This window comes from Trematomus bernacchii, unplaced genomic scaffold, assembly GCF_902827165.1.
Source record: "Trematomus bernacchii unplaced genomic scaffold, fTreBer1.1, whole genome shotgun sequence".
In the NCBI taxonomy this organism is placed as follows: domain Eukaryota; kingdom Metazoa; phylum Chordata; class Actinopteri; order Perciformes; family Nototheniidae; genus Trematomus; species Trematomus bernacchii.
The window spans coordinates 5,714,198-5,737,970 of record NW_022987828.1 but is presented as its reverse complement, the minus strand read 5'-3'; the positions used below and the strand labels follow the sequence as shown (position 1 = coordinate 5,737,970).

The following is a 23,773-nucleotide window of genomic DNA, read 5'->3' as shown; positions in this document are numbered from 1 at the left end:
TGTAATACATGTCATCTCATCAGCCCATCCTTTCAGGAAAAGTTATATTTTTTGGCCAAAGCCCATACTTAATTTCAAAGCATTTATCTGCCAATTTCTATAATGCGTCACGATTATTTGGCATCCCTAAATAAAAGGAAAAAAATGGTCTGACAGGAGTGTGCTGAGTTTTACAGGGAACTGTGACGAATGGATTTAGTTGTTTTGTTTACTCTCTGGATATATATCAATTGATCACCTACCTCTATTTAGTTTTCTCCAGGTATCCTAAACACAACTATTTTGGACCCCCCCCTACAGCCATTCATAGATTTCAAAAACCAATTCTCCACTTTAGGAACAACAGGGGAAAGCAGATAATTACCTGAGTGTGGATCTGGTCTAACCATCTGCAGCTTGAGGGTACTCAGGCCACGAATGCACTGCCTCCTCTTTCGTGTCTCCTGATACCCCTTGTTCCCAGAGTGGAAGTTAGGAGGCCCACGAAGCAATCTAGTCTGATTTGTTAAGCCTGTACTTTGCAGGCTGTTGCGTATGCTGGCTAAACACTCGGGGCATAACTCCGAGATGCATAAGTCCTTCCTCTAGAGCCCGGCGTGGAGAGGCGGTTAATTTAGAAGCAGTCTGCCAGAGCGGCCTGGCCCGCAGCCAGAGGGCACTGTGCTCACTGTCCTTGAGAAGTCAGCCCCACTGGGTTTCTATTTAACATATTGAAAAGCGACTTTGACGGGAAGATATATTAAAAGTCTATAATGAGTTAGGCGGTGACGTTGAGGATGGCCATGGTGTTGTAGCTCTGGGTTAAATCAGACAAAGATGGACGGACTCGGCCATCAGACAATTACAAAGAATTTGCTTTGTGACACCAGGAACCATTTTTCCATACTCCCAACCCTCTAGTTATGACAGCTCTCTTTCTAGCAATGTCTCCAAGGGGTTGGAACAGAACATTATGATTGATTCATACTGCTGTTGTATTTTTATTGCAGAAAGAAAAACAGGGTTGGGCCTCGCAGCCCCTTAAACCTGATAGGCCTTTTAGCTGCATTAGCGTATTTAGGGCAGTGCAGCATTCTGCCAAGAAACATGAGGCAACCTTCACACTCAGCTTTGTTTCCACAGGAGATAATTAGCTCACCTTTGGCACAACACGTTCATAATCACCTGCAGTAACTCATTATCCTTAATCTGTGTTTAATTCTGGTCAATTTTCATCTTAAGAAAACTGAAATACTTTACTTTCTCTTAACTTCTGTTAAAACATTTAAATGAAATGGCCCTTTTTGCAACATTGCTCTATCCTCAAATGCAAACTGATGAGTTGAACATTTGCCACTTTGTCTCCACTTCCAGCTCATACATAATAAACTTTGTGTCTTGAAACTGAACCACAATCTTCCTCATGTCAGAATATAATGGAGAGGGCTGGCAGGAAGATTGCACATGGGCTTCGGAACAATATAACTAAAGGGGGCCACAGCCTCACTTTAAATCATTTAAACATTGATTTTGTGTTCGGCTCTTGCTTGTTAATCTTTTCGTAATGAAAAACTGCAAATGAAGACTTTAGAACAGGCAATAAAACATGGTCAGTGATCGCTAATGCATTTTAATAGGCACATTCTGACGTTTGCTTTAGTTCTTTAAAATGTAAGCCCATTTACTCATTTGTAATAACATCTACATTCTCAGTCTGATGATTTCTGCCAATTATATATCTTCCCCTGGTATTAGTGACAGCCCTTGTCTACAAAGAAAAGTCTTCCACACTTGAAATGAGTGGATAACCGAGGATTCAGTTAATACCACCTGAGGTGCTAACGCTTTTCAAAAGCAACTTGTATATTACTAAGATCTTTTGTAAGCAGCTTATCTTGAATATGCCTCTTTTTATTCTCATCAGAATATTCTCACCTGAAACAGACACATAATAAACTGCATCTGAGTTGATGTCTTTGTTAACTTGTAATTTAAAAGATGTAAAATGAAATAAGAAAATATTATATTTTGATACAACATGCTTTCTCTCAAATTGCACCAGCATAGCTTCTATACAACTGACCACAACACAGATCTGAACATTCACACCTTTGGTTTCTAAAGGTTAATTGAATATAACAATGCTGAACATACCTGATATTAACAATGTGAACCTTGCCATCAGCGACATGAATTATTGTACTGATCCGTGTGACCTCTTCTTCTTCATTACAGCAAAAGGCGTACTGAAAGGGGAGAGAATAAAAAGGGTTCTCTCATGTTTCTGCTCTATGAACTGTATAAACTGACTGCACGATAGCTGTCTTTTATAGGCAAACATGAGAAAATCAGATTTAACGACTACAAAACCAGAGAATAATCATGCATAATAACCCTAAACATGTGTTTTATGACTTCGAAATGCAAAGATATACCCTGAAATAAGACAACAATCTTATAGTTTCTCAAAAGATAATATTAAGTCAGACAGGAATGCCATTTGAAGCATTACTTACCTGTATTTTTTCTTTTTATATTTTGTAATAGCTTTGTTGTTGCTAGCATTTATTTTTGAGTGGCAATTTTGTTATGTTTACAATATTTTCAATGTAACGTTTTGGGTCTGGGCAAGTGGGGTCATTGAAGGGGGGTTATTAAAAAAACAATTACAAATAACAACAACAACCATTGAGCTTGAGTTTGTACCTGCAAGCTTCCATTCAAGATGAAGAGTTTCATGAAAAACAAATCACCGTTGGCCGGTCCTTGGTCCACATAAAGTATGGTTCCCTGGGATACTTGCGTCTGAAATCTCACAGTGATGTTGTTGAGTGCGCTGAGGTCAATACCCTCAAACTCCAGGTATGAATTCCCAAAGTAATGAACAAAGCTTGAATCTGGGAAACAAAAAAGAAAAATAGAATATAACTAAAATGGGGGGAAAAGGGTAAACAAAAGCAGGACAGACTTCAGTTTATGCATCTTCACAGTCAACGCTGCTGTTTCTCTATTGATCCCTGAAAGGAGAATCCCACTTTTCACTCCCTTCCTCCACAGGGAGGTCAGTGCACAGGGTGAGAGACAGAACCACGACCTCAGAATTATTCAAGATGCAGAGTCTGTCTAAGGACACCTCAGCAGGAAGGATGCTTGTTCCCACTGAGGCTTGCACACAGACTTTCTGGTTTTGTTACTCTGCTGCACACACTACTGTAGGTCGCTGCATTAAAATATAAATGTAACCTCTGTCCATTAAATAACCTTGGCAACATGCTAGTAACACATCTTGAAAAGACAAATGCACAGTGCAGGCAATTTGGTGCGTGAAGGCAATAAGTAGTTAATTATCTTTCCGAAAGCAGAAAAAAAAAGCTTTTAAAATCTCTTGGTAGCATTACAGTTTTGCCGTTTTGCTCACTGTACAGACGTACTGTAAATAGTCTTATTTGCCAAAGAGCTGTGAAGCATGCAAATGGCACTATATTAGGCTAGAGAAGTCTTGGCTGAAATGAACCTATTTGTACAAGTTTATTACATGGCTCATTTTATAGTGGGATAACTTGGCTTATATCATCCATGAGAATAGGCAATTATGGGATATTTCAGTAAAAGTTACACTGCCCCCAAGCTTATTGGGGGTAGTGACTCAGACAAACTTAAAAGACTGGCTCTCACTGCAATTGGAGGCAAGCATTAGGTATTGCTCATGCTCAATATATTTTTCGTTTGAGGGAAGTAGTGCAATTTGTTGGAGAAAACTCAAATAGGATAGGCTGTTAAAATGAAACACGTTCCTGGTTGCACCTGTCTCGTGCTCTGTCTGTTCTTATCGGAAAAAGAAATCATTACACTGGAGAAATCAGCAAAGCCCCTTTAAAGTTGTTGCTGTGATTAATCGGGCAGCTGCAAGTGAAACCTTTATCAATATTTGTTACGCGTCAAATCCTAATAGGCTAGACCCTCTTTGATCTGACAGAGGGGCCCCCAGGGCATTTGGCAAACAAGCTAACCTAAATACCCTCATTTTCTCTGGAGAGCATTACGACCAATACCCTGAGGAAAATCCCCTCACATAAAAAAGGGAGAATTATTAGCCGCAGACCTACTGTGATCTGTGAAGTAATGAGGATAAATTCACACCGCAACAATGCAGTACTGTCTTCTGCTTCACTCTGTCCTGACAATGGGGTTTGCCAATGCTGATGATGGAAAATTACCCCTTAGAGACAAAGCTATTCATTAATTTTAAAGCCTTGTTTAGTCTGATGTAGGCTTTGATGCAGTCAGAGGCTGCTGCCAGGAGGCAATATCATACCTCATTAGCAGTTAGCTTCAGTCGCTCCTTCAAAGGTCTCCGGTTTTTACCGCTACCTTACATTCTCATACTGGATTTTTCCTACACACGTCTCAAGTCTAAATTGGAAATACATACACTTTACACAGTAGCTTATATTTTTTTCCCTTTCTTGTTTTGAGCACTATCATTATTTTCTGTTATAATATGAAACAAGCTAAAATAATACTGACCTAGGAATTTGTCATTACTATACTCGGTTCAAAGGCTTTTTTCTAGTTTCAATAGGAAGAGAACTCAGTGGGAATATTCCTTTACATAAATCTTTCAGATCAGGTTGAATTAGGGCCAGTCTTAGTACATGACCATAAAAGATGTGAGAACATTGAAATGAGTCATGCTAAATGTAACTTGTAAAGGTGGAGCAAAACAGATGTCAGATAGGGTAACGCACAGGATATTCCCCTAGAAGAATACATTTGGAGAAATATGAACTTACGATCAATTAAAATGGAGGATTGACATGGGGTGGTGAGATTTAATTGATATAGTCTTAATGTCCCATTTATTTTAGGAGAGGCAGGACGTAATTCCGGTTTCACCACTGATTTATTGGGCAAGGTAATAGACTGACTGATTGAACTTGTCACAGGCCCGAGATAAAATACTGCTGAGGACCATTCTGGGACCCTTGTAATTTCACAGCCCTGAGGGAAGGCAAAAGGTCATCCTGTTCTGTACCTACAAAACTGGCAGAATCTTTTTTTTTATTTTAAAATACTGGTTGTACGATGATTTAGTAGACAAGTAAAATACTGCTGACATACACAGAGGAATACAATCCTAAATATAATAAGGTTCTTTTGTCAAGTTATATCTTTGTTGTCTGGTTTTAAAAATAACTGATGAAATTACTCATCAGTGACAGTTAGAGTACAGGGGCACGCAGTCCATTAAGTGAAGCTGAAATCACAAATGTAGACACTGCTTTTTTTTCATCTCGTGGAGCTTTCATTATTATTCATAACTGCACACATCATGTGGACGTCATCATGACTCAACAGCAAAGTTGTGTCTCTGAATATATCTGAAAAAGTTTATAAGCACACTATTCAGAACATTTTCTAGTCGTAAATAAACATGCGAACATAATACATGCAAGTTAACTCAAGGTCAACGAGGTGACTACCTCCAGACAGGGGACTGCATGTTGGAAAGGACCCTCCAGCTAACCTCTTACTCATCAAGTGGATTTTTAGGAGCTTAAGTAATTTCATTTTTGCTACACGTGGCAGCAACAGATAACAGCTTCACCTGTGCTGTGTTGATCACTCCAAGGAAAGTCAACCAAATTGTGGCTTAGCTGCAGTAAGCCTCCCTCCGCCAGCAGTGTCCTCTCTAGATTCCCATCAGCTCTCATATTGTGCAGCTAAAATACTGTGAAGCTCAGCATTGAATAGTGAATTCTGGGGGTTGGGGATTAACCCAGAAGACAATCCTTTCAATCTGTGGAATAATATTTCTTCAGCTACTCACTGAATTAATTTCTTCCATCAAAATTAAGAGGAGGAATGTTGTAGATTTTTTAAATTCCCATGCTCTTTAGCTTTTAACAAGAAAGGCTATCTTCTACTGTCAGTGTACCATGTTAACTAGCCCCCCTATGTTTCCATTCCCAATGACTTGGTTTATTTCAAAGGTTGTGGAGCAGTCCTTAGGTTTAAAGGAGAACTGTCTGAGTCTATTTCAAGCAGCACCAAGGGCACTGCATGTGTGGAGATGGTGACCTAGTTAGATAAACTCATGAGTTTCTGGGTCCTCTTACTTTTAAACGTATTTACTTTGATTATGCACGTACATGTAAAAAGGTTAAAAGAGATGTTTTGGTGTGTAGAGGCCTGGGTTTGTTTTTCTTTGTCAGTGTCTTGTGTTTCTTTTTAACCCTCTCTGAGCCGATGCAATATGCACTGGATGAAGGCTGGATCAGGTGCAGCGGGGAGGACTCCATTATGTTTGGCCCACAGTGATTTTCAGAGTGTCTCACTGAATTGGTTCAAGCTCGTCTCTGTTCAATAGGTCTGTTTTACAGCTCTGTGAACAGTTTCAAAGGTAGACCTCATCTGTCAAGGAGTAACAATCTGCCCAGTACTCTGAAATCCTCCTCTAGCATAGATGACTGAATCCAACCCCAATAACGTCAACATATTGTCTCCTGTGTCTTCATTTGAGTGTTAAAGGATATAGCCAAAACTTGATTGGACTTACCACTCTTTCAAATTATTGTTCTCAAATTGAAATTGAAAATGCACTTTCGGGGACAATACAAACCTCGGATTTTTGTTCAACACAGCTGCACAAACGACCACAATCTCTAAATCAATCCTGATATCTCATCGCCTGCTATGTTCCAAAGGCTATAAAATCACATTTGGAGTAGCAGCTCAGTGGGAGTCCTCTCTTATTGGAAATTGGCAAGCCTTGGGTAGCAAAAATGTTTAGTAGGAAGGACAAGAGAAGGATAGCGCTGTAATTTGTCAAAAAAAGTAATCCCTGGACCACCTTCAGTTCAATTGATTGGTGTAATGGCCTATCAGTTTAAATAATTTAGTGTCCCTTTCCTGCACCCATAATGTGAATGGGAGTAATAGCATAGTAATGGAAGCTATGACTTGATTGAGAAACGTTAGCATTTAAATTGATGACACATTAAGAACAATTCCTTTTCCAGAATCCCTGAGTCTGGGTTTTATAGTATAAAAATATCATTCATTATCATTTTGATCTCAAGTTTTGCTCGCGAGGGACAGTTTTCATCAAAAGTATGTCGAACCATCCTGAACACAGACAGGTTAAAAAAAAAGGAGAAACTAATCTGAACTGATGTGAAATTGTGCGCAGCCTTTGAAGTTATACACGTCTTTCACAATTAGGATATAAGATAACGTTTTAAGTATGCTTACAAAGACAGCACAGGGATAGCACACTCACTATATACCCAGTGTGGGAAGAAATACTCAGGTCTTTCACTGAGGTAAAAGTAACAATACGATAAGTGTAGAAATACTCCATTACTCCAAGTAGTGCATTTAAAATCATCATAGTACTATTATACTTTAAACAGTCAATCCATTAAGGGACACCTATGAGTATATTACTACGTTCTAAATGTATAAAGGGGGGAAATCTCCGCCAGAAACTAGTATCATAATTCATCTTAAAGGGTATAAAAGGCCCAAAGTAGACACGTATTTTTTGTAAGAAGTCAGTAGCTGAAAGGATTGGTCATCACTGGTTTGTTCTGAGAGAGCGTTGTATTTATAGGCTTACACTGAACCTTGTTGATTAAAATATAATGTTTGTATTGTATACAATTTATCCATGACTTGCAATCCCAGCATACCTGTAGATTCCTCAGCTGCCGTTGCCGGGCCGATAGTTGGCATTTGCATCCTAGGTGAGGAGCCGTGAGTGGTGTTCTTTACTACCGTCGCCAAGGGAACAGCATCGGTAACAGGAGGCAGGCAGCTGACCTTGTTGATGCCATCTACACAGGAAAAGGCTTCTGGACATGGATTCAACAGGCAATCATCATAGTTGTGCTCGCAGTTCCTCCCCTGGGTATAGAAAAAATAAACAGCCTTCAGATGTGTCCAGCAACTCTGTGATCAGATGCTAAACGGAATAAAAATGTTTACAGCCTGAATAATTGAGACTGCATTAAATAGGGAGCATGAAATTATGCAACAAAAAGGCTTTTTTTTTCTTCTTGTTTTTTATAAATATGTGATGCAAGATAGTATTTGATTACTGACTAATCAATGATATCATGTCATGATTTGTATTTGGTTTATAACGGAGGCTAAACATTTTTTATATACAGTAAAGTATTATTAGTAAACACAAATGTACCATGTTTATTATATGAGAAAGGCATCGGATTTACCTGCTTCACAACAGGAATAAATCATTAGACTATGAACAACAAAGAGAAACAGGTAAAGGTACGTTTTTAACACATTGGAAATGACTGCCAAGAGAGGACTGAAGAGTTGAAGGTGTAAGGTTAATCAAGGTTAAGGTTAATTTAAAAAACAGAGAGAGAAAACAGACTGTGCCATGGGGAATAAGGTGGGGAGCCTCACCACAAATCCAGGACGACAGAAACAGGTGTAGCCGTAGCCCGGATCATTCTGAATGCATATCCCCTGGTTGCAGGGCTGGGGAAGGCACTCATTAATGTCATCCTCACAGTGAAGGCCTGTCCAACCTGCCAGGAACAAAAGCCCACAGAGTGCCGTGGTGAGCCCAGACTCTCCCACTTCCACCCTCTGAAGTGAATATCAATCAGATTCTCTTACATTGATTTGCTTCCTTTTGGGTTCACACACATACAAAGACAAGAAAAGGCTTTCACTAAAGAGTAAGATGACACATACATTTTAATGAGCCTGAGTCGTATCGGCTTTTTATCACTGTCTTTTTTTAGTACTGTATAACTACAAATTTCTCCCTGGAGAAAACCTCATGATTTTTGAATAGCTCCAAGGAACAGAGGCAATGTAGGCAACACGGTAACCTTGAGTGACACTTCATATGGCCCATTTCAATCCAATTTGGACATTTTCTATGTATTAACATGGTTTACATATGGTAAACTGACATCTGGGGCACAGTGAAGTGCTCTTGTTCACCTCAAAAGTGTCTTTCCGTCTAGAATGTGTCTTTGTTATCCTGTTCATGAGCCACAAAGCTTTCCTGTAACAGGCCTTATAAAGAAAAAGAATGTGCTTTGGTTGCCTCATTTCAAAGTAAATTGAGAAACTTGCAGGATGTCTGAGTGACTCACCTGACCTGCAGTGGCAGACGTAGCTATTAATAAGATCTTGGCAAATGGCACCGTTGTGGCAGGGAGCTGAGCAACATTCGTTAACATCCACTTCGCAGAAATCTCCCATGAAACCTGGTGGACAGCTGAGAAAACATATCATACTTTCAAACTGTGAGGCTGTCTCACAGAGCTGTCACTTCCTTGTTGTGCGGCTGACACACTGCATCTGTAAGAACAGCTTCTTTTCATTATTTATCAAGAACATAATTTTCTAGTCAGTTGTTGCTTCTTATCTTAGAGTGTATTATTCAAAACAGACACATTGTTTTTGAATTATGAGAGCAGTGGAATTAGTAAAGCTTAAACTGAATAGAGGGTTCAAACCACCAACTAATGTTTTTTAATGAATGTACAATTTCAAGAACGTTTATAACGGTCTCATGATGAATTTCCAGTATTTGTTAATGTTTGAATACAAACTTGGATTAGTTTACAATAATTGTGTTATTAAGTGTAAGGATTGTTTAAAGTCTGATTATTATCTGTTATTCTCCCAAACTATTTGTAAAAAATTCAAGTCTGTACATCCAGATGTTTTCAAAACAAAGAAATAGCAAAGCATTAGTCGAACTGCACATTTTATAATACATCCAAAAATAAATCCACAAATAAACAGTAAACAAACCCATGATAAAGTACTTAGGAGTTCTTATCACAGCTGTGAGAAGACGCTGTTCAGAGATGATGTTGCCAAAGGACTGCTCTCCAACTAATGGCCCTTGTTGTTTTGTCAAAAGTTTGGCAAAATGTATATGGTCCTGTATCTATTTATGATAAATAAGCAAAGACTAGGAAAGTACTCCAATTTTACTTTAAATATTGCCATACGGATGTTTCAGGCAAGACGACCTTCTTGAGTGTGTATTTTGGCAATTGTCCTAATGTGTTAATATCATTAATGTTATTATATTTCTTTGACAAAAAGGGCCAAACAATAACAAAAAACTCACTGATGAAACTTAAGTTTACAGAACACACACTGGAAATAAGAGACCTTATTTAAAGGGAAGATAACACATAATGGATGATTCAGCGTGCATAAAATGAAAGTGTAATTAAAGTGGGAATATTTATGTGTGGTAGTGTTTAGTTTTTTTGTGGAATTGGAGATTTTTGGATGTAGATAGGCAACACCTTGAGCAAAGAGCGGTGCCACTTGATTCTGCAAATGTCATCCCAACAAGGCTTTCAGTTATGTGGAAGAATCAGTCCTTTTCCAGAGCCTGATCATGCATCAAAGCTTCCTGAGGCTAAAGGAAGACTGCTGACTTGCATGGATTTCCAATTCACAATCAACAGACTGTAAACTCGTTGATCATCTTTGAACATATTTGACGTCAGAATATGTGACACAACCAGAGCAATGGGAAATACATAATGTAGATTTACTAAAACTCTGATTGTTGTTTGAGGTTCGAATAATGATAAAACCTGAATCATAAATATGAATTAAATCAGGTAACATCTGAAAAGGAGTGGTTATGAGGCTGAGTTTAAAAGGGGTCAAAATGTAATTTTCACACACCATTCAGATTAAAGAACACTGTATTTCATGTTTTGTAGAAATGAATGCATGACTGATTTTACATTTAAGGCCATTAGTAAGTGTGCTAGCCAGACCAGACACTCTTTATTCAAGTGGAAACATGAATGATGTAAATGGATATAAAAATCATGTGACTGTGATGTAAAGGAAAATCAGAGGGACACATAGGATTGGAACTCAAGATATTAGCTATACCTGTAATAATGGTTGGTGGTGTAAAATCCTGTAATTCAAACCCAAATAAATACATCTTGGTGAATAGAACCCTTTTCTCTCTAAAGTGCACACAGAGCAAATCAAATTGCAGATCAGCAGGACACTAAAGGACATTGTTTGTCCTCAGACCACATGAATGCATAACATATGCTATATTGCCTCCTTGTAGTATATAAATGTGCCTACAACAACGTAAACATAAAAAATGCTGTGCTGGGGCAGTAAGCAGTGCAACGCATCAATATAAAGCAGTGTAAAGTGCACAAAACCATTTGGAGTTGTGGTAATGATGATCACATCAGCACAGGGTTAGGCAATGTAATCAACTGTAAGGCATCTAGGGAGCTGCTGTGTCAAATCTGCACACACGTACTACATACACCTTGTTCAGATACACTTCATCACTCAAGGGGAGCATGTAAGCAATTAAAAGGAACGATTCACTTCACTTGCTACCAACCTGGACCACTGCTACGTTGTATGACTGCACAGACATACTCACAAGGATGGTACATTCAAGCTCAAGAGGAACCTTTTGTTAGAGATAAGTACATTTGGAATACTGAAATAAATCTTAACAGAAATATTTTTCAAAACTCTGCCAATCAGACTATGGCAGGTCATACTTTGGCCATAGAAGAGAAAGTCTCATGACGTCCTTCTAAACACATATCAGCCATGTGCTTCTGTTTGGGAGAGGGTGTATTTTTGGAGTAATGGGCCTTCACAACAATGGCCATTTGTTTTCAGGATAACAGACAGTCGTACAAATTGGATTTTGTGCAAATGGGAACATTTTCAGACTATTGGAATTTTGAAATAAGGGGCCTTTGGAACAATGGCATGGCACCATTAGTACAGCACCATGGACACCACCCAGAGAAATCAAATGCTTTCCAGGCCAATTGTTGCTTGTTACTGTTGCTAAGCTATAAGGTTATTTTTGGTTTAAGTGAGTCTCGACCGTTCCAATTCAGCAGGGCATGTTGTCCAAATCAGCTCATGTTATTACATGACTCCATCCAGGGATAATCTTTCAGTATCATTAGATCCAAGCATTATAATAAAAATTGTGCACTTCCTCACCTGCATGTAAAGTTTGATCCCTCACCGTCAAGGCACGTAGCTCCATTGAAACACAGGGAGACATTAAAAGCGGCGTCGTTGCAGACATCAATATCAATCTCACACATTTTCCCTTTGTAACCATCCTGACAGAAGCATGCATATTTATCAATGAGATCCACACACGATCCTCCGTTAAAGCAGGGAAAGGATGCACATTCCTGGAAGTGAAAAGACACAAGCACTTCAGCAATAATACTATCTATTTATGGTACAGCCAAACAATGCATTGAGAAAAATGTCTCGGTAGTTAAAAAGCAGATAATCGGATTATCTATTGAAGTAAATGCTAAGAGAGACCTTGTAAGCAACTCAATGTTTTATCTCTAGAGTCCAACACAAGCTGTGGCTTGAATCAATTAGGCATTAGACTAAGCAATTCCTTTTAATCAGGTATTTGTACAATGCTTACATGATCCTTGTAGTTCAATTGACCTATCTTGTAGTAAAGTCAATAGAGTTTGTGATACCAAAGGCCACACACAGATTACGAAATTCTCCCGACATTCCTCGTGGACAGAGAGTAGCTTTATTAATTAAGCTCAACTCACGTCAATGTTTGTTTCACATCTGCTGCCAGTCCATCCAGATTCACAGACACAGGAGTAGGAATATACTCCATCTTTACAGCTGAGAAGGCCACAACAGATGGGGTTAGAATTCATCAAACAGTATGAAATTCAAACAATACACATTCATAAAATATGCAGGTTTTTGCTTTATAGTTCATGCAGAACCATTAGAGGCAAATATCATCTTTTGAATGAATGAGTATTGCCCCTTCAGGGGAATTAATGACTGTAATTTGGAGACCACTGAGACAACCTTTAAGCGCATCACATTAGCTCCTTACAACATGTGACATATGTCTCCACTCCACTATAATTAAAAATAATTCTGTGCTATTTCTGCACTGCATTTTCCACACTTTCTGTTTTAATTGGCGTGGAATAAATCCGTACCTCCCATGGAGACAGGGCGCTGACATGCATTCATCAATGTTGGTTTCACAGTGGAGCCCAATAAAGCCATCAGGACACGAGCAGCGGTATCGATGAGGCGCATCGATACATTTCCCATGATTTTGGCATGGGTTGGAAACGCACTCATCGATGTTCACTTCACACCGTGCCCCTGGGAAATGAAGCATATTTGATCAAGACATTAAATATTTAACAACATTAAGAGGAACGGTCTTTTTAGTACTTCAACAAAAACACTTTGCAAATTGTATGAAATCTAACAACATGGTTATAATCTGACTTTTGCTTATTTTTTCTGCAAAACTGAACAAAATATATAAGAATGGCTCCGGAATACACTTTTTAAAGTCCTGAATGCAGTGGAAGTTAGAGGTAAACTACACAATAATAACACATTGTGGCCACAAAGATACATTTGTCGTTATAAGTTAATTCTCAGTTTATGTCTTTTAATGAAATGTTTTAATCATTATACAAATAGATACAACTTAATTTTTGAATGGTAACCATAGGGTTATATGTGCCATTGTAAAGCCCTGTAATGATTGAAGACTGTGTACCCCAATGACTGCTTAGTCAGCAACATCAGTTATTTTCGCTGTATCTAAAGATCATGTTTTACATCATGGCTCTCTACTTAATGGGTTTTTGGTTTTTGACTGACAATGTATTTTTGAGATTGTGTTGTGACTGTGACATTCATCACAACTAATTCTGACTTTATAACAAAGAAAAAACCCCACCGTTGCCTTAGTATATATCTATGTAGTATTAAATCATGATGGATTTGAAGCTACAGATCTTTTATGTGAATATAAAGCCTCAAAATCCATCCAGTCAAACTGCCCCTGTCTGCCAAATTGAAATCCAGATGTCAGGTCTATACATTTCTCACTAAACAGAGGTGGATGAATCTAAACCTTAAGGCACATACTGGACACATGTTTTAGCCCATGAATCCTTTATGATAATAAGACTTTTCTAATTAGCATCAGTAATAGTCATTCAAGTCCCTAAACCAACCTTACAGAAGAAAATATTGCATGTTAAAGTGGACCTATCATGCTATATTTAAATGATATATTGTAGGGCCATACCTATATAAGGTATATTTATACGTTTCTGTTTTCAAAATACCAAACAGATCATGCATTTTAGCCATGCCTCATTTCACTCTATGTGCTGTTTGCTGTCTACGGGTCTGATTCTGCTGACCACGCCCCCCTGCAGGAGAGGGTAGCCGTGCTCTGATCAGCTGCTGGGCTGTCAGAAGAGGGGGAGAAAAAGAGATCTCCGTCCTCCGTGTTTTATTATATAGAGTCGTTATTAATTTGTTTTAAAGCTCAATAAATAACAAAGAAGACCTTTGACCGGCACTTTTCTAATTTTGTCCGGAAGATTTAAACTTTAACGGACATCTTGACCGGCGAAAGAAACTGAAACTGAAACTCTGCCGCACGGTCCCCTCGTTCCTTGGAAGAGGCGGAGAGGTGGGTGTTTGTCATCTGCTGGTGGACTAACCAGAGAGAATTACAGTGCTTGCCTCAATTGCATTGAATTAAAGCAGCGGGAGCAAACGCTTGCCTCGGGGAGGGAGAAAAAAAGCCACAGCGGAGAATAAACAGAAGGGTAACCATGGGAACTATGGGCGGGAAGTCTTCTTCACTGCTTTTGTGGCAGACTACAGCGCCACTTACAGGCCTGGCATATGTACTACAGCGTCTCCAGCGCTTTCGAGCGGCAATGGCCGGCCGTGGCCCAACCCCACATTCCCCTGATAGGTGGGGAGTTGGCCCAATAGCCGTAGCGCCACTTCTGTGACGACATAGAAGTGTTCAAATCTGGATCAGTCTGTATCAGATCCGTTGCAGCCCCTTTTTTAGAGATTTGGGTATGGAGGAAAATAGAGAGGGTTGTGTTTTCTGACACTTGGTGAGTTCCCTGGAACACCGGGGACACATATTCATGTATAAAAGACGTACAAAAGTGCATTTTGCATGATAGGTCCCCTTTCAGTAAATCATTAGTAGTTAAATGACTGCAAGATGCAAAACCACCAAACACTGTCTCCTAAAAGCAACATGCTTTTACCATCCTCTTCAGCATGGCATGTTTTTAATCTCTGGACTCTTTGGTAACCTTTGATGTAAAGTGATCACAGGCTGACAGGGATGGTAAACAGGCGCGTAAAGTGTGTGTGAGGAATTTCTCTTTTTTACCCCAAGTTACCTCTAGTTAAAAAAATGAAAAGGGTTTGATATTAAAAGCATTTTAGGTGGCTTTAATTTGTGACTCATACAGCTTTCACATAAATAGCATCTGAATTAAAGCACTGAGCAGAAAAGTGGTAAACTTCGATTTCTACAAAATATCAAGTGAATTCTTAAACTGTTATTTAAGCATATGGACAGGGCTTATGTGGCTAATGATAGTAAAACGAATTGCTAGTTAGTTAAATTTAGCAAATAAACATACAGTAATTAAAAATGTTGACTCACTAATATCTAGCTTCTGAAATCTGATGCTTTTCTCCTATTTTTAAAACTTGAAATTGAAAATGTTTTGATCTGAAAATGTCTTGGGCTGTGGGAAAATGGGCATTATGATTGCGAGTCATTGACAACCCTGGGACAAATAATGTCTGCACCTACAGTACAGCAAAGAACATAACTACAGGTTAAACTCCAAGAATACAATAACCCATTATAATGTATTCAAATATATGTGCTTTTATGTCAATTGCTGAAACTCTGTGTGCTGCTATTTTTGCCAGGTCTCCCTTCTATGAAATATAATTTCTTTCAATAGGAAAAACCTGGTTAAATAAAGGCAATATAAAAATAAATTTAAAAAAAGAACCGGGCATGCTGCATTAAAGTCAATGTCCCTGAGAGGACTCAGTGAAGTGCAGCATTGAAGTAATAGAAAAGTGTGCCACATACTGTACGCACTGTATATCCTTACAGCTGTGCCTAGTACCATGTCTATAAAGGCACAATCCTTCTAACGGTACTGCACCAAATGTGCTGACTTAAAGTGGATCTGTCATGCTATATTTGAAAAATATATTGTAGGGCCATACCTATATAAAACATGTCTGTGAAGTTTTTTTTTCAAAATACCAAACAGATCATGCATTTTAGCCATGCCTCATTGTGCTCGATTTGCTCTTTTCCAGCCCTGTTTTTGCAAGGGCTGATTCTGTGACGTAGCTTTAATGCAAATGAGCTGCAGCTGACCACGCCCCCCTGCAGGAGAGGGGAGCGTGCTCAGAGATCAGCTGCTGGGCTCTCAGAAGAGGGGGAGGAAAAGAGAGAGTCCGTCCTCCGTGTTTTATTCTTATATTATTATATAGAGTCGTTATTCATTTGTTTTAAAGCTCAATAAATAACAAAGAAGACCTTTGATCGGCACTTTTCTAATTTTGTCCGGAAGATTTAAACTTTAACGGACATGTTGACCGGCGAAAAAAAATCTAACTGAAACTCTGCCGCGCGGTCCCCTCGTCCCTTGGAAGAGGCGGAGAGGTGGGTGTTTGTCATCTGCTGGTGGCAAACCGGAGAGAATTACAGCAGCAGGAGCAAACGCTTGCCTCGGGGAGGGAGAAAAAGAGCCAGAGCGTCCACAGCGGAGAATAGAGTGGCGAAGTCACGCCCATCTACTTCCGCCCCATGGGACCTTATTTCGGAAAAATAATGTATTGAAGTCAATGGAGAAAGAAAACTTATCTTTCGATCCCGTTTGAATTGTGCCATGAATTACACATATGATGTTTGTCAATCTTAAAAAATAATTTCCATGTCAAAAAAGTCACAGTTTGTCGTAAAACTGTTGAAATATAAGACTATGAAAAATACGCAACTAGAAAGACTACAAATCCCAGAGTCGCGTAAGTGATGTCACAATTGTTTTCCTCCACTGATAGCTAAGATCAGCGCCTTATAGATAGAATCTATCTATATGGCGCTGGCTAAGATAAGATAACTTTAACAAGATGCCTGTGTGCTTAGTACCAGGTTGTTATCATACCAGCAATGGGTCTTGCTCATTCTTTCGCTTCCCGTCTGATGAAAGGACCAGGAGTGTCTGGATCAAGCTAGCTAGTAGCAAGCACGTTAGTTAGCATTACAGCCGTGTAATTTTTATTAGCCTTAACATGAAGTAACATGAAGTAACCCAAAATGTTAAACAGTAAGAGTAGTAGTCATATTTCGTGAACCCTTTGAATAGTACTGTCACCGGTGTGATCATTCTATAATACACAATTTAAGCCCGGGGGAGAAATGCTAACGCTAACGCTAGCGATCTTCTCTACTTCATGCTATCTGCACAAATGGTTGACATTAAACATTAAAACGACCAGGCAGTTCAGAGAGAATCAAAAGAAGGCAGGCAGGCAGCTTTGCATGACATTCTTCAGGACGTGTTTCATTGTGGTGATAGTGAGGGTAGTCAATCGTTTTGTTGACAGTAGTGACGGCCATCTTGGTGACGTGTGTTGTTCTGTGAGACCAGAGATGTAGTTCATTGAGCGTTTCACACAAACAAATGTGTTACTTCACAGTTTTACGACACATTTTTTTTTTTTTGACTTGCAAAATTGTCTTTTAAATTGACAAACATCATATGTGTAATTCGTGGCACAATTCAAACGGGATCGAAAGATAATCTTTCTCTCTCCATTGACTTCAATACATAATTTTTCCGAAATAAGGTCTCATGGAGGTCCACCGGAAGGGGAGGGACTTCGCCACTCTATAAACAGAAGGGCAACCATGGCAACCATGCGCGGGAAGTCTTCTTCGCTGCTTTTGTGGCAGACTATAGCTCCACTTACAGGCCTGGCATATGTACTACAGTGTCTCCAGCGCTTTCGAGCGGTCTCTCATTCCCCTGATAGGTGGAGAGTTGCCCATATAGGCGGAGCACCCCTTTTCTGACGTCAGAAAAATTCAAATCTGTATCAAATCCGTTGCAGCCCCGTTTTTAGAGATTTGGGTATGGAGGAAAAGAGAGAGGGTTGTGTTTTCTGACACTTGGTGAGTTCCCTGGAACACCGGGGACACATATTCATGTATAAAAGACGTACAAAAGTGCATTTTGCATGATAGGTCCCCTTTAAAGGGAACATTTGTATTATACTGAAAACAATAACATCTTCAGCATCCATCAACCACACTTAAGATAAGTCTGAGGATTCACAAAGTAAGTCAGCTATACTCTGAGAGTTGATGATATTCATTATTTATGCAGACCTCACCAAAATAGCAATGAGATCAGAGAAGAACTAAAGGGGAGGGGAGATTTCAAGCTGTGAGGGAAACACCAGAGAACACAAAGGCCCTTTCTCATTTCACTAATTTCCCCTCCTCGACTCCTCGGTCCTCCGGTAGTGACCCGGAAATGAATTTCAGCGCGCCATGTTGAAGGACATCAAATTTCTCTAAATGCACTTTGAGGACCGAGGATCGAGCGTCGAGGAGGCTCTCTGGAGGAGCTATAATCGAGGATACACTGATGGGTCCTCCACGGCTCCTCCGCGGATGCATTTCCGGCAACAGTGATGTTTCAAAGAGTCGTGACGCACGGCCGGACTTATCTCAGCCAATGACAGCTCTGCATGCATCCCCTGGATATTATTTTATTAACTGCTTTCATCGTGACGCGATGTTTACAGTGAGAACAGCTGTGAGGTCCGTGCAGAAAGCAGAGCAGTGTATATCACTCAGTATAACAGGCCTACATTACTCTCTTTATTTGCTTTAGTTTAGTAGATATCTACAAAGAAAAATCGATATTTGTCTAAAACCATTTAGTGCTTCACATAATAAAATACACAACGGCTGTATCCTGATATCATATGCTTTAGGAGCTGTAGGTGTGTGTGGTCAGGTGTAGGTGTGTGTTGTACAGTGTGTGGTACAGTGTGTAGGTGCGTGTTGTACAGTGTATGTGTGTGTGTGTGCGTAGATGCAGCGGACAGACAGGTCTCAGTTGGTTTGGTCTCCTATGCTTACTTTTAATACTTGTAAATAAAACTTTTGGCCCGTAATTTATTTTCCTCATTGTAGCGACCAGAGAGGGGGGGGGGGATATATCCAGTCTCTGACAGTGTTACGTTATTATAAGAGTGCTCTCATACTTGTTTGATTCTGAAATTGTATATATTTATATAAATATATATATATACATATGTGTGTGTGTGTATATGTCCGCATCTGTAGCCTGTTATTGTCTCATTATACCGCACTGTGAATGAATACAAGTACATATATAAGTCATCATGAACACAGTCCTGCCCATCAGACAGAGTGCTGCTATGCCTCCTGTCATCATTAATGGACGTCTCTTTAAAATGACCGCTCATAAGAGAGGATTTCTCATTTCTCTAACCGCCTGCTGCTTCCCCTCCTCTCTCCTCGGTTCTCCTCCTCGACTCCTCCGCTCGCATCTCCTGTGGGCGGGACTAAGACACGAGGATAGGAGTTGAGAAGGGGAGTCGAGGAGGGGAATTAGAGAAATGAGAAAGGGCCGAAGTGTCAAAATGAGTCCCTCTCCGGCCAACAAATCAGAACACAAGTTAGGAAAACACACTGATTTATAGATATCTAAGTGATAGCAGGTACTGCTTTTTCCACAGAAATTACAGTTTTTTCGGAGGAACTCAAAATGAATAAATAGGTTGGGCATTGTTGTGGTTCTGCTTTTCACTAAAGGGGTAAAAATAATATCTACCACCCGCTCCTATCTTCCAGGATTCAACAAATAATTATAGATGAATGATTCATTGTTAAATATTCTGTTAGCTTTTCATTTAGGACAGATGCAAACAAACACAGTGATAATGGGAGCTGTGTGATTTATCATTAAAGATAATGAATATACAATCTTTACACGGAAAAACCCCATTATGATCTCTCATCAAAGATTGTAAAACAGCTCTTTCTTCTGCAAAATATAATAATATATGTTTCATTTAGCCAAAGGAAAAAGCTATAATACAACTGAAAAACTCAGTGATTAAGGCAGATTTGCAACGGAATATGCTATGCATTTAATTTAGGTCAGAAGTCATCAAATACTTTAGGTCTTGGGCTGGCATTTTACACCAAATTCAAAACATGAATAGGACTGAACTATGAATGAGATATGGGATTTCGTTTTTCATATTTAATGCTGGGGTTTAAAAAAGCTTTTAAAATAGTTCACATGTGATTTGTAGCAAAACACATGTATAAACCAACTCTCTCACAGCCTAAAGACTGATCTCGGTTATCAATTGATAAAACTAATACATTCAATTATCTTTTCACAATTAATGTACACTACATCTCTGAAGCAAAAGATCCATGCGAAATGGAAGAAAGGAAGAAATAAGGACCCAATATTATTCATCATGTTCACAGAGCAAAATACTGAATCTACTGAAGCTTTTACAGCAAACAGCAAGGCCAGAACATCATCATCCGACAATGTGCTGACGGAGGAAGCTGCAACAATGTGCTGATTACACTGTACCATCACTCAAGGGAGCGTGCTCCTTAATGATGGGTGAAGAAGAGAAAACAGAAGGTGACGAATAGTGTGCTTAATCTGTGATTTATATAAACAAGATTACCCATTAATCATGTCGCTGTAATGACTTCTGACCTCAGCACAGAGCACGGCGCCTATGTACAGTTAAACAATACATTACTGTGATTACACAGCCTTTTAGAAACATCCTAAATGATTATTAGACCGCTGAGATCTTTGCAACTGCCAGGACGTTTGAGTGTGCTTCAAAGTGTTTGTCAATAGAGTGCCACAGTGACGCGTCCTAAAACCCGGAAGTAAGTTAGCATTTTACCACTTCCGGTTCCTTCGACAAAAACACAATGCAATTTCTCCATAGGATTTTGGAAAATAGCTCGAAATAAAGTCTGTGGTTGACACACATTGAAGAGACAGATCACGTTTTGTTCAGCCGGATAATATCCACATGTCTACCCTACTTTTATAATTTTCAAATCATAAATCGAATCAATAGATTTATGATCGATAGATTTATGATTCGAAAATTATAAAAGTAGGGTAGACATGTGGATATTATCTGGCTGAACAAAAAATGTGTGTCAACCACAGACCTTATTTCGAGCTATTTTCCAAAATCCTATGGAGAAATTGCATTGGTTTTTGTCGAAGGAACCAGAAGAAGTTTACTTCCGGGTTTTAGGACGCGTCACTGTGGCACTCTATATGACACAAGAGCAAAATCACATCATATAGAGATATAAAGCATGTGATTAGGTTCAAGCTATAACCAAAGGCTGTAAGTGAACAAGTGATTCATTTTGACACACGAAAAGATAAAGATAAAAAAGCAGCTTTAATCTGTCAACCCTCTAAGTGGGTCAAAACGAGTTTAGAAAGGTAAAATAATAATTATAAGCTGGCAGAAGTGTCAGAAATGTGAATAGAACAATTTCCGGCTTTTTGCTTCAATTATTTTCTCGAAGCTCGAGGGAAGTATTAGTCAGAACATTTACATTTTTTTCCTTTAAAAAAAAAAAATTAAAACAAGATATAGATGCACTAAATAGAATATGAATAGAATATACCTTTATTTTTCATCATACAAAGTACAACGACATTTCCTTGGCAACTCTCACTGCAGTAAAAAATAGACACAATAAATAATCACTGGCCAACAACAACGAAATAAGAAAATTCAATATGAAAAGCAATGCATGTGGGAATGAAGTGTCATTATAGCTTAATAACCTCTTTGGAATGGAGGAGATATAGCACAAAACTGATTTATTAGTAAGCACCTTCAACTGTAACAGTCAAATGAATCTTGGCATTTGATATACAAAAAGAAAACCACTCGACTTCCCTGATGGCTGAAGCAAATAATATGATAATACCATCAAGTGACACAATGAGTTAAAGTGATGGAGGAGATGACGCAGACCATCAAAGCAGAATAACATTAGATAAATTCCAATCAGGCTGCACAAACAAGATGTGATGAAGATGGAACATTTGCTTTTGGACTAGATTTGAAAGAAGCTACAGTCGCAACATGAACCTGTTTGTGTTTCTTTGAAAAGTTGCAATACTAGTAGATGTTACCAGAGCAAATATTTTTGTAGGAGTTGTAGATGGTTTGAGCCAATCCAAACTGTATCCTCTGGCCGCTTGCTCTCTGGGGGAACCCCGTTTCCTCACATGAGCTTAGAGCAACAGAAAAAGTAATGACTTGTACCATGCTGTACGTAGGCCTAATAATAAAAGCTGCTGCTGTGGGAATTGGGCCATGTGTGTCAGGTTGGGCTCTCCAGAGTAGCAATACCTCAGAGATTTCCCCCCCTTTCTCAACTGGGGAAGGATACATTGAGGATACAGTGTGGAAGACAAATGAAATTAATCTTCCCACTACCTGACAGGAATCGGCTTTAGCGCACACACACATATACACACACGAGCGCTAAAATAGCTTGATGTGTCTAAGTGGAAAATAAGACAAATGGATTGAAGTAAAACAACAGTAGCATTCTGGGACTATGGACGCTGATGAAATGAAATAAAGGCAACTAACTGACACTGAGATGTTTTTATCGGATTAAAACCGGTGACGTGAATTTATCTCTTGTTGGCTTTACTGAAAGGCAGGCACTGTATCTTTCAGAGGCAGGCGGGCTAATTAAAAGCGAGTATTGTGAGGCAGTTTTTCTTTTTTTACACTAAGCCAGATCTGTGTCAGAGTTGCCTCAATAACGTGGCCGCAGCAGTTGTGATAAGCTTTTTAGACTCTCATATTGATCTTCATGTCACCTGAGGGCAAAAGAGCTACCTGAGTATCCAGGACGACAGACACACTCGAAGCCCCCGAGGGTGTTGATACAGATGCCCTCGTGTAGGCAAGGTGAAACTTCACACTCATTCACATCCAGGTCACACAGCGTTCCAAAATAACCAGGGGGGCAGGCGCAGGTGAACCTAAGGAAGATGTGATAACACAATTATTAGGGAAGCAAATGCAATGAAGACGAGTGTGTTAGACAGTAATTATAGAAAACCTTTTTGTGGTCTTACAGTACTGTAACCTCAGAATAAGTAGAATATTTTTTTCTCAGTTAACTAACTCTGGAAAATTCCATTAAGTGGACAAAACCTTTCATCCAAACCCACCTAGACAAAGTCAAGTGGGTATTAAGACCATTTTTTATATTCTCAAACTGACCCGAAGTGCTATGAAGAATAACACACATTTGACAGTGATTACGTTTCCCTGTGTGTCCTTAATTTGAATTACATTTGATGAATTATTATAATTGGGGAGAACTTAATCTGTCCAATAATGGGGTTTACTCAATTCAAGTCTCTCTCAGCAGCTGTCGGTGGGTTTAATATCCCTGACCACACACCTCAGAGGAGATGCTTATCCTATTTGTAAGCCAGATAATAAGAAGACATGTAATTAGATACCTCCGTGCTAAATCTAAACTAAATCTTTTGATTAGTGAGACACCTTCCTTTAGCAGTTAACTGATTGCATTACTTTTTGCGATTTATGCTAAATAGTATTTATAATGCCACAACTGAACTGTGCTGCCTAATGATGTGAACTCTGATCTGAGACATTGTTGTCGACAATTAACACTTTTACTCGTCTGCGAGTCAATAACAATTATTTCAGATGGGTTTTTCTTTACATACAGTATATAGTTGGAAGAAAATACTTTCACAGAGTCCAA

At 39.1% G+C, this 23,773-nt stretch overlaps 1 protein-coding gene across 1 annotated transcript in view; it reads right to left on the bottom strand.

Moving 5' to 3' along the window:
- The window catches only part of eys (eyes shut homolog), a 149,361-nt gene that overhangs the window by 54,695 nt on the left and 70,893 nt on the right, over positions 1 to 23,773 (bottom strand). The window contains exons 27-35 of the mRNA XM_034152200.1: positions 22,870 to 23,015; positions 13,011 to 13,182; positions 12,600 to 12,678; positions 12,010 to 12,209; positions 9,120 to 9,244; positions 8,416 to 8,540; positions 7,674 to 7,887; positions 2,686 to 2,876; positions 2,134 to 2,225 (exon numbers count right to left, since the gene is read on the bottom strand). Of these exons, the coding sequence (XP_034008091.1) occupies positions 2,134 to 2,225; positions 2,686 to 2,876; positions 7,674 to 7,887; positions 8,416 to 8,540; positions 9,120 to 9,244; positions 12,010 to 12,209; positions 12,600 to 12,678; positions 13,011 to 13,182; positions 22,870 to 23,015 (1,344 nt within the window). The remainder of the gene's footprint in view (positions 1 to 2,133; positions 2,226 to 2,685; positions 2,877 to 7,673; positions 7,888 to 8,415; positions 8,541 to 9,119; positions 9,245 to 12,009; positions 12,210 to 12,599; positions 12,679 to 13,010; positions 13,183 to 22,869; positions 23,016 to 23,773) is intronic.